Source organism: Taeniopygia guttata, chromosome 5, assembly GCF_048771995.1.
Source record: "Taeniopygia guttata chromosome 5, bTaeGut7.mat, whole genome shotgun sequence".
In the NCBI taxonomy this organism is placed as follows: domain Eukaryota; kingdom Metazoa; phylum Chordata; class Aves; order Passeriformes; family Estrildidae; genus Taeniopygia; species Taeniopygia guttata.
In genome coordinates this window covers 49,103,201-49,115,380 of record NC_133030.1, presented here as the reverse complement: position 1 = coordinate 49,115,380, position 12,180 = coordinate 49,103,201, and the positions used below count along the sequence as shown (strand labels likewise).

Here is a 12,180-nt window from a genome sequence, read left to right as displayed (position 1 = left end):
TTTCAGAGCAAACAATCATTGCAGTATTTTTGTCTATTTTTGTCTACAACAGAAGAACTAATCTAAAGTAGTCTGTTAATTTAAAAATGTAACATTTTCCTCATTCTTGAAAAAAACTTTTCATTTAAATTAATACATATGCAAAATTAATTTAGTAGGAAGGTGGTTCCATAATAATTCTGAAGCTTTTGTTGTACTGTTTTTGTGAGAATATTCTGCACACAACAAATAATGAAACATGGAAAATTATATACTTCAAATATAAAGCACTTTTCAAGCAAGCAACATTTAGCAGCACTACTCCTATTTCAGGTTACAAAGGTGGGGCTTTTGAATACTTATTTTATCATTGAAAAGCCCTTGTTGTTTGCCCAATGATGTCTGCAGGAGATGTGGATGTCTGCTGATGTCTGTGGAGATGTGATTAAAAAAAAACGCTATAGGAATTGAAATAGTGGAAAAGAATAAAATTAGGTCTTTTTCTTATTCTACTGCTGGGCAGAGGATCACACTGTCAGCTCTAATGCTTTTCAACAACTGAAAGGGATGCTGCTACCAGTGTTTTACAAATAAAAAAATAAAACATAACAAAATTTAAACAAAATTTAAAGATAAATAAGAAAGCCTTTGACAATTTCAAATGGACAGCTGAGGAGGATGTAGATGTCAGTAATCCAAAACTCTTTCCAGTGCAGCTATTCATATGTTCCAGTGGGAAAGAGATCTGCATTTGAATGAGAACCCTGCCTGGAGCAACAACACTTCTGCCAGATCCTCTCAAATCACTTCACTTCCTTGGATTTGAGAGTTCTTCTCGAAATCAGTACAAGCTCTACATAGAGAAGTGCTGGTCAGTATATATTCTTCAAAGTAGTTTTTATTAGCTTATATTCTAGTTTTGTCTATGACTTTGTCTTTTTACCCTGACTCATACATTCCATGCATGGGACATCTGAGGCTGAATTACCTTCTAGAATGCTAGAATGCCCCATCCCAATAAGCAAAAGATAATTTTTGGTACACAATAATTAGCAAACTGTTTTGGCTTTTAATGAGGTTCTGAAACAGTAAAAATTAAAATAAAATTATAAAATTGCATTGACAATCAGCGTGTATGAAGGAAGCAAATCACAGAACAATATGTAACATTGCAGCTACGCTTCAGCAGACACAGTACCTTGCCTTGCTACTATCAAGCTGGCCATGCAGTCTGGGACACTCGTTCCTGCAGCCAGAAAAGTAATGCCCATGATCACATCTGGTATCCCAAGGGTGTATCCAATCACAGTCACCTGAACAAGGAGGAAGGCAGATTAGCTTATCATATTTGGAAAGTCTCCTCATTCCAATACAGTTGTTGCATACTCTTAACTTTGATTTCTGGTGTGGACTCTAACAGGAATAGACTCAGAATACTTATCCATTTCTGCAAATTAAATACTGGAATAACCAGCCTAAAACCAACCCTGTGCAAAGGAAAAGTCTTTGGGTCTTAATATTCAACATTCTATGGACAGACAAAATTTCCATTTCCTGTTGTACTAACATGACATACTGCTGTTTTGAGGAGATACAGCAAAATCGGTGGATTTGGGGTTTTTTTTGTTTCCACAACTGGCAAGATTCTCATTGGTTCTATTCTCAAAAGGACGGCAACCAATATTATACTGTAATAAAGTGGCAGAGATATAAAGAACTTATTATAACCTAACACATGAAGAAGGAATTAGTTTCTTGTGTGACTTCTCATATAATCCTGAAGTGAGCATGTCTGGTTATATTGTCCCCGATACTCCAGATGCAGCTTGAAAAGAGCTTAAGGAATCACTGAAGATTGCAGCAGAGCTCTTAGAAAGGACAGGGAACTGTATTTTAACTGTATCCAAAGAGGGCTAAAAAAACATCAAGAAAAGGCAGCTGAAAAGGAAACAGGCTTGTGAGAGTGAGAAGACTGAATCAGGGACAGACAGTTGTTTCCCTGCTGAGACTGCTAAGGATGGAAGTCTTCTAGGCTATGTGCTGTTTTCTTGAAACAGTTTGCCAGTCTATCACATGAGGAAAATTGGACCCTACACTTAAGAAAAGGTGTATTTTAGAAACTCAACTGACACACCTTATCTCCAGGGGCTAGCAGAGGCCCAGGAATAGAAGTCAGCATGATTCTCTTGCTGAGACTGGTAACAAGGTACTATGGCCCAGCTGCCTCTTAAAGCATTATGGGCTGCACCCTTAATGAGCACTTCTCTCATTTGTGAAGGGAATTTTATATATGGAACCAAGCTACAGAGGATGACCTTCCAAAGGACATATAATATGATACAAATGTGTGGCTTTGGCTGGCAAATTAATTTCTCAGGCACGGTGTATGTTAGAGGATTGTTTTACAATGCAAAAAATATATAGAAAGTTGCAAAAAGAATACAGAAAGCACAGTCTTTCATGAGAGGAAACATAAAGTGATTTTCAAATGCCTGACAGGCAATTGAGAGAAGTAGAGATGTTCTCCACTACCTTCATGTACTGTATTTTGCCCTATACAGTAAAGACCCAATTATTTCTGCAGACAAAAAAGGCAGCAAAAAGATAAAAATATAATAATTATTGTATGAGCTGGAGAGACTGCACTACAATTACATGCCTTTCTTTGACAAATGCACAGAAGATTTTCACATACTTTGAGATGCATATTTCGCTCAGTATGAAGTCCTGCCACATACACTTACCATCCACACCATGAAGTAGGAGAACAAGGCAATCCAGAGAGTGGACAAGATGAATGTCAGCATGAAGAACTTCTCCCAGCGTGGTTTGCTGCAGTTTGGAATTGTGGTAAACAGCAAGAATATCAATGGCCATGTCAAAAGCCATTTAATTTTGTTCATTTTTCCATCTGCAGGACAAAGGAAAGAACCAGTTGAGCTTTCCCATCATTATCCCAGACTCAGTTACACCTCTTTGAGCAGAGCAGATGATCCCAGAAGGATGTTCACAACTGTGCATGAGAGCTCATTTTCCAGGGTACCTTTCAACTATACTTGGCCTTGTCACTTTCAGCCAAGTTCTGCATGCTCATCCAGAATCTTCTTATAGTTACATCTGCCAAGATCTATGAAAATCCATGGAAGAATTACAACGATTTAAAATCACAGCTGACATTAAAAGCAAAATTAAGTCAAGTCGTTACTCTTTTAAATGTATTACTACACATCCAGAATTAAAAAAAAAAACAACAACAACAAAACCAACCAACCAAAAAAACCCTCTCATCTTAATAGAAACATCGAAATCCAAGTGGTGAAAATAACTTGTACATTCTGTGCAGCAACAGAAAACAGAGGCACCAGCCTATGAACATGGCAATTTTTTTTACATGCCTTATTGTTCTAATTTGGACAGAAGTTGAAATAAACTGATGCTTAAAATATCTAGATATGTTTAGTCTCTCTATCTGCATATAACACCATCTTGAAATGGTAAAAGAAAACTTCTGGAAAAAGAAACAAGGGAGTGACCTCCCTTGTACAGCTCTCCAAAATCAACTGGTGAGAAATACCCAAGAACTGTCATCACTGAAGACTGGTACACACCTTGTCATTTGTTTAAAATTTACAGTATTGCAAAAGTAATCTCAATACATAAAACAGAATTATTTTATAACTGGGACATAAGTAAATGAAATACTATTTATACAGTTAATGAAGCATCCTTCAAGCAGGATGACGAATTTGTTTATCAGGCTAAGTGAGCGTATCACAACCAACACCATGGCCATTTTTTTTTCTTGGGTTTTCTTTACATTGTGGTTCCATTCAAGTAGGGGTTTCCGTCATTAACTCATGATGCTACGCTTGAGATCAACTAAAATATGCTGTTTTGAAAAAAAACATTGATCACATTGAAGGAAAATCATCAGGTACATCTTCCAGGGAAGTTATTTAGCTACATTAAAAAGAACAGTTACTAACCAGCTCCTATCAATTTCACCAGTAATTTTCTTTTGGCAAAGACTTTGGGATTTAAGATGTGTTTAACAGGAATTTTTGTTAGTGATTTTAATTGGATTGAACTCAGTTGTCTTGACCAATGTGCACCAGGATGCAATGAAATTTAATATTTAACATTTAGAAATTCATAATATTTTTATCATTTATGAGGCTGCTTACTAGTCTAATTTAACTTGCTGAGTCCAAACATCTTTATTAATTTACTTTTGTATATATTCTAGAACTATATTTTCTTGCTTGAGTTAAGAAACAGCTTTCTAACTTGAGATTTCCTTGTGAATTTTGAGATGTCATCAACTCACCAGGAAATCTTAGACTAAGCTTTGCTCTTTAGTCCCATTTATAGCTTCTGGCTGTGGAATTTCTAATGCATAAAACTACTGAAGTGTCCCAGGGTCATTTCTAATTCTAGACTTTTACATGTCACTGAGGAGCTATCACAGATTTTACAGGAAAGACTTTTTTCCCCTGCTTACATATACTTCTGCACAGATGTTTTTTAAAATAGTTATCTTTTACCTGTTCTGTCCAGGAAATTACACTTCTTGGCTCACTCCTCTCTTTAATTGTTAACAGGGCTGTAAATATTCTACGAAACATCCTATGGTAGTTTTATGCCTCCTCCTGTTTAATTTGTTACAGTTTGGATTACTAAAAGACCCCCAGATAGTTAATTTTTACTCTGTGTACTGAAGTTTCCAAGCTTGGTTCATAGTCCAGCAAATCAGCATGGCCTAGGCCAGTAACATCTTCAGCACATAATCCCAAATGCAGAGTCAGTGGATGACTGATTGAAAAAAATGTGGATCCAATTCTGATCTGTGTAGGTGTAATCTGACTGACTTTGGTGCTGCTACACATAGGCAGTGACATTTCTCTTTTCAGTAACATAGATAAAAGAAACAGAATTGCCTTAAGAACAAATAGAGCCTCTGCTGGGGAATACATCTTGTCTGGGATCCTGTTTAGTATCCTGAATTACAAAAACAAATACTTAACTGAGAATGCATAGTGCTATACTGTCGGAACTCAAAATGTCCCTCAGACATTTTCAGAGGTTCCAGGCCTTGGTCAAAAGCATTTTAGACCCTGGCAAGCAGCTGAAAACAGCTGTGATCTTGAGTTTGAACCATGGAATGAATTACCAACTTTGAAGGTGGAACAAGCGGTCACAGAGAGTTAGATGGTATAGTAAAAGTAGTCACAAATTAGAGGGAAAAATTTTTTAGTATTGTACAAGGGGGTTTTAGTACCTGTACAGGGGGGTTTTACTTTGTACATGGGGGTCAGGAGTTCTAAGATGGAGGAAAGTGGGCCTGATCCTGTTCTTCCTCCTTCTTCTTCCTTACCGCCATGTTCTTGGTGATGTTGGCATTTTTCTATTGGTTTAGGCTGGGGACACACTGTTCAACGTAGATGATAGATATTGGCACATTATTGTAAATATAGCACAGGTAGTTTCTGGTATATAATGTTTGTAACATCCCACTGAGGGGCAGAGCCCTGCACGCTGCCCTGCAGGACAGACCTGCGGCAGGGCAGCAGAACATGTTAGAGATAAACAGAATAAACAACCTTGAAAACAGCACAGATGAATTATGGCTTCTTTTTTGGCAACAGGGCAGAAAGACAGAGACTTTCTACAATCTCGGAATCACCAATACCCACAGATTCCGACGCCATACCACTGGCACAGCTATGTTTTTTCATTTCCAAAAAAACCTAATTACACGTGGAGGAGGGCTTGCCTTTCCATTATCTTTGCTGAGTTTGAATGGATGTGTGTCAGACTAAAATTCCTGGCTCTATTAGTGGTGATGTTTTACCCACACCATGTCTTGAGTTGAAGCTGCTTAGTTAGATGGTTTGTGGGAGTGACATTTGCATTCATTACAGGCTTGAGACTTTGGGGAAGAGAGGTGTGTGATTCTGGGGTTTGCTGGGTTAACAAGAGAAGTCGATTGGCCATTTGCAGTTAACCTGAAATAGCTCTGAACCACCACAGCCAAAGCAGCTTACTTGACACATTCTACATCGTCTTCTGTTTTGTGTTTTAGTTTTCTAGCTTTTATAAACTTTTATATAAAGCCTTAAGTACATCTGGCCTTGGTTTTACCTCAGGCCTTTTCATTCAGCTCCTACTCTTGTGGGTCATGGAACTTGTGTGGCACGTAGGGCTAAAGAAGTCTACTCTTATGCTGTCACTGGCAGTTCTTGAAGACTTTCAAATATATTTAGCAGCACACTCAATGAAGTGAGACTTTATTTTCTCAGGAAACGGATGACTTTATTCATTTCACCTGGCTTAGATGAATGCACAATCAATACACAGCTAGAAGATGCAAAGTATTTTTTTTAATGTCTTTTGAAAGTACTTTTGCTGTTCTGTTGTTTTGGTTTTGACCACCCACCCTAAAATAATAAAAAGATTTAATGATAAAGATATTACAGTATGCTCATAACAAATTGTTTTATGACTGTTGAGTAGCTCCCTAGTACCTCTACAAGGAAGACAATTATAATTCCCATTTAGGCCATTATTTCAATACAGAGCTATTCTGTCCCATTACAAGACCCCAGTGCAGTTTTTTTAACAGTGGTACCACCCACTCCTGTGAGTCCTGGGTTTAAAGGCTCCTGCAGCAACCCACACAACCAAGGAAAGCTGTATTTTGCACACCCGCCCCCACCCCCCCCAATAATGAAAGTATATTGCTTTTTTAGAGAAAGCAACACTAGTCTACATTCTGCTCACAACACTCTGCTGTAAAACAAGAAGATGAGGAATTTTTTGCAAGGAGTTGTTTTCACTACTTCATACATCCATTTTTTTCTGTTTCCACAGATATTTGGAAGCCAAGCACTCCAAGTATTTCAGAGAGGTATCATTACAAAAGAGCTTGATTACAATGTTTCTGAAAATGAAGTGGCAGCTCTACAACAAAGAGCTCTGCTAATTTTCAACACATTCCTGGGCTAGTCATCTTTCCAGATGTTATGTACAAAATAATTACTTTCACATACAGATAGTGTGTCCTGATGAACAAAGCCAGCAACACATATTACAGCACTGAGAAGAAACAAGTATTTCTTTAAGGAGCTAAACAAAGCACAGAAAAAAGAGAGTCCTATTTGCAGCACTCTCAGAGAGCTGAGGGGAGCTCAGTATAAAGGTGTGAAATGACATTTGTGTTTACCTTTAGATCAGAAGTGTATTCTTGAAGTAAAGGAACTGATTGACCTCACTTAGTGTTTTCTGGTTTGCAATTTTAGTCTGCAACATGAAGCAGCCTTGAATCACACTAGTAACATTCCCTTGGTATAAAGGTGAACCAGAGGCACAAAATTAAAAGTGTTGCAAGTAATGATGGGCATTTTATCCATATGACCAAGCTAGAGCTAGTCTGAAACAGAACTTCTAAAGGCACATAGTGCAGACAGCCCACATGTCCTAGTAAATAAGATGCACAGAAAACACTTTTTCAAGTTTAAACAGAGTGGAGTCTGTAACTACAGAATCAACATCAAGAATCACATCTAAGTTATTGTAGTTAGTTAAATTTGACCGTTTTTCCACTTAGTTTTTAAAAGCATGTCAGCCAAGCACAGATCTCAGCTCCATACATTAGTTACTTCAGAACATGCCTAAACCTACCCAAGTGAAAGAAGCATCTCCTTACACAAAGCAATGACCAGCTGACTGATCTAAAAAAAATTATAACATCCCTGAAAAGCATGAATCTAATTGGCACACAGGAGCCTCATAACTGTATCTTTGTGAATTCATATAAATCTCTTAAGGTAGCTTGAAAACTGGGAAAGGTATTCTCTAACTGAAATGAGAAAGGCTTCCTGAAGTTTACTATCCATTGCTATTTTTCCAGGGATTTTTTGTTGATGGTAAACTTAGAGTAAAAATGAGGCACATCCGGGCTCACCTGAAAGATTATTGCTGCAAACATTTTTCATGCTTCACTTACTAATTTTTAAAGTTTTTTAATTCCTTATTTATATTTTAAAATATCTCTATCATTTTTCATTTGGGAAGGACAAAACTCAACCAACCAAACAATAAAACCCAACTTGTTTTTTCTCCAATTAAAAATTATTTTCCAAACACCTCTCCTCTTGGTTCTAATTAATCTTTGTATTTACAAAGATGAATTTACACCCACATATTATTATCAATATCAAGTCAATTCTCAACCCAAAAATGTTCAAAAGTAACACATATGCCTCTACACTAGGAACTTTGTAATAACCCATACAGTAAGTAAATTTCTTTTCATCCGAGTTCAGACTGATTGGAAAACTTCAATATAAGTAAATTAGACAATCTGAAAACTTAATTAATTTATAGTAATTTCCAGTATCCAAAATACACTTTTTTCTCCCAAGTACAGTACACAATATAGAAAAAAAAAAGAAACAGATACAACAAACTAGATCTATTGTGAATTTTCCATCAGAATTATTTTCCACAGAAAAATGTCTGTTGCAAAAGAATAAAAAAAAACTGTTAGAAAATGGCTTTCAATTTTTCATTAGGAAAATTAACATAGCAGCTGACTCTCCACCTTCTTGGAAAATTCTTTGTGATTTCAGCTCTGCAAATTATCCTATAAATTGTGGAAGCAAGAGATTCTCTGTATGAGCACACTAGAAAAAGGCTATGCAGTGTGTAAAACAGTATCCAAAGAGGCTTAATCTCTATCATCCTTCCAAGTGGGCAGCAGACAAAATATTTTTATTGCAGTTGTCCTCCAACAAACCTTTGGAAACCTTTTTTTTCCTTTGGAAAATACCAAGGTTTTACTTCTTATCCTCATCCAAAACAGACTATTTTTCAACCTACTGATGGAAAATGAAGTTTCATTTTCCATATTACAAGTTCCAAATTCCAGACCGTGAAATCTGTCCAAAACAACTCAGATTTCTATTTTCAGCCTGTGCCTTTACCACACTTTGAATATTTGGATTTATGCCAATAATCTTCTCTTAAATACACACTTTTGGTACAGAGAAAACTGGTCTACAAAAAAGAATTTGCTCCAGTACACATAAACGAACTTTACTCTCAGAGTTACAATAGGCTTACACAGGACAACATTCAACAAAAGTAAGATGTAACTGAACAGAGGTACTCCCCATATCTTGTTACACTTGGCTGGATTTTGGCTTGATTTATTCTGTATGTTTTAACCTTGCTGTCTAACAAAGATCTACAGTGTCCTGAGTGTTCAAGTGGTGCACTGGGTTTGCCTTTTCCACTGTGTTTCCAATGAAAGAAGACATCAAGTGGAGTAGGAGCCAGGTTCAAAGTAAGTAAAAGGTTCTTCACAGAATCATGGAGCTCTTTCCCACAGGATATTATGGGTGTTAAATGTTTGCAAAGATTCAATGACAATCAGACATTAGTATTAGGTTAATGATGAAGAAACAAACTAAGGAACTTTAGATCAAAATTTTACATCCAGACCAGGAAGTTCCTTGAAGAGAAAACAGCTGAACAATAACTTGTCCTGTCTCACTCTTCCCCAGATTTCTTCATGAAATTGTGGCTGGAGTCAGAATATTGAGTCAAATGTTTGTTTTGACCAAGTACAGACATTTTACATGGTTTTAGTAGATACTGCTCATTTTTTTTTTGCTTCTATCCTACACGTTATCTTTGTATTTTGGATCCAAACAAAAATGGATAGGATTGCTAATCTACTTTATTGCCATCTTATTTTAGCTCGAGGAATTATTATTCCTGTTTTAGCTAACACCACCATGACTTACATAAAGCATCCATGCTCCAATTCTGTAAGAGAAGTAGTTCTTCATTGCTGTGAAATGATCAGGAGCTGAGATCACTGAGTATTTTAAAGGGTGCTGAACATGTGACAACGGAAGGGATTTAAGCATCCATTAAGAGCTGCACAGAAGTGCTTTTCTGCATCTGGGCTCTAAAAGACCACTGAGCTATGCAAGGGCTCTAACAAGGCATTTTGTTGTCAACATATGCCTGCCCAGTTTTGTCCTATTTTATTCTGATCTGTGGGGTGTTTTTTTAAACTTTAAGACCTGTTTTTAAACAACTGTAGAGTAATCAAATTGTAAAGCTTCAAATGAGCCTTTCTCTTGGGAGATAATCATAAGTCTGAAGGGTAGGTCAGGAAAGACATTCCTCTTTTAAAAAGAATGTGTTTTTCCCACACAGAAACCAAAGGCAAAGGCTGTTTGACTGATATCATATGCAGCTCCCACAAAAACTGTATGTTGTCTCCTTTTTCAGGATGGGCCTGAACCACACCCACACTCAGGAGCAAATCTCTCTGGATGTTTGACAAAGGGGATTTATGCTGAAACAGCTTGAGGCTGTTTTCATGTAACAACTATAATCTCTATTTCTGCTTGCTAAAGCCCTACACTTATTGCTGAGCACTCCTGTTGACAGAGGATAAAAAAAGAACAAAATGCAAAAGATGCATCTTGAGATGACAAATAATAACTGTGAATCACTCAGAGATTAAACTTTATACTTCACTTACTTCTGTTTCAGAAAAAAAACCCTAAAGTTGTTCTTGCAAAAGTCTCTAGAATATGCAATCTCAAGAAAGAAAGTAAAATCCTGAATTAGGCTACAAAATGTGACTATAAAAGAGCACAAAAAAAGGGGTTCGACCAACTCACAGCAACTGCAGTTGCAGCTCCTAAAATACAAGAGTGGATTTTTTTACCTAGGACACCACAACCAATTGAATTGAAAAATCATATTGAAAACTGAAAGCCTATTCTTCAGAGAACACTTTCTAGTACTGAGAAAATATGTGATCTTCTGAGCTTTAGAAGATGTATGTGCCTTATTCCCAGACTAAAAATATATCAAAGAAAACCAAAGGGGATTCTTGGAAACTCTGCAAACTACCTTTTCCCTGAAGCCAGTTTTAAATGTCTGGATTTTTTTAGGCTACTGATTGTGCCACAGTACTTAAACAACAGCAAAGCATGATGTTGGGTCCTCATATTTTCACCAAACTTCTTAAAGGGGTGGTTTTGAAAACATAATAAAAGAATTTTCAGTTAGAATGTATGAGTTGAGCAATGAGAATCCAACCAATCAACTCCAGACAACAGGAGTAACAATACCTGAAGGTAATGATGAGGATTTTATACAATCACTTCTTCACTTTTACATAGCTGTCTTGAGCTCATGTTGAACTTTTGCTCCATCCAGTATGAATTGAATCACCAGTGGTTCCACTCTGGCCTATTAAATGTCACTTTAAAGTGTTTCTCAAAAATGCAGAAAAAATGCATTTAAAGAAGACCAGTGACATAATTAATAACTCCTTCTTTAGTTCTAAGCATTTTGTCTATTGTGAATGTCACACACTTAGGAAGCTCTAATCTGAAATTTACCTATGTTTTAATCATAAAAAAGCTGCCTGGAAAGTAAGAAGAAATGCATGATTGCACTACCCTAATCAAAACTTGTATCCAAAAACCATCTCAGTTTAGAAGTCTTCTTTGCCAGCACATGCAAGGGTGGTCAAGATTTGGAACAGAGTGCTCATGGAAGCAGTGGAATCACTGCCAATGGCAGCACAGACGTGGTGCTCAGTAACTTGGTTAGTGGTGGACATGGCAGTGTTGGGTTAACACCTGCACTAGATAATCTCCGAGGTTTTTTCCAACCTTAATGATTCCAGGATTCAATGATGTTTAGATGGTGTGGGGAGACATTTTTCCTTTTTAGAAGTTGTTTATTAGTTTCTGTTGTTATTACTATTATTATTATTACTACCACTCTTGTCATTAACATGCTCATGTGCACAAGCATATTGCTGACTTGGATCCTGTTAGTTTTTTCACTATCTCATGAACGAACAGAAGCTCATCTAATGGGCCTGTCTTCAGTGAATTAATCTGCTTCCATTCCTCACTCCAATCCATAACTGCTGACTGCAAGAAGCTCCTGTGGGAGCACACTAACACAGGAAAACATACATTATCATCTAGTCTTCACACAGTATGCTTCAATGTGTATTCAATCACAAACATCTCTTCTACAATGACAGCAAATGAAGAAATGGGATCGCTAAGGAATTAGATATAACATGGAAAATGCTTCTTTTTCACTGGATGTGATATTTATCCATGCCAAGCAATACTTATGTTAAACAGTAAT

The 12,180-nt window shown here is 36.8% G+C and overlaps 1 protein-coding gene across 4 annotated transcripts in view; it reads right to left on the bottom strand.

Moving 5' to 3' along the window:
* The window catches only part of SLC24A4 (solute carrier family 24 member 4), an 87,857-nt gene that overhangs the window by 9,645 nt on the left and 66,032 nt on the right, over positions 1 to 12,180 (bottom strand). For all 4 annotated transcript variants that reach the window (XM_072930349.1, XM_072930350.1, XM_072930348.1 and 1 more), the window contains exons 13-14: positions 2,724 to 2,890; positions 1,178 to 1,292 (exon numbers count right to left, since the gene is read on the bottom strand). In XM_072930349.1, coding sequence (XP_072786450.1) covers positions 1,178 to 1,292; positions 2,724 to 2,890 — 282 coding nt within the window. The remainder of the gene's footprint in view (positions 1 to 1,177; positions 1,293 to 2,723; positions 2,891 to 12,180) is intronic.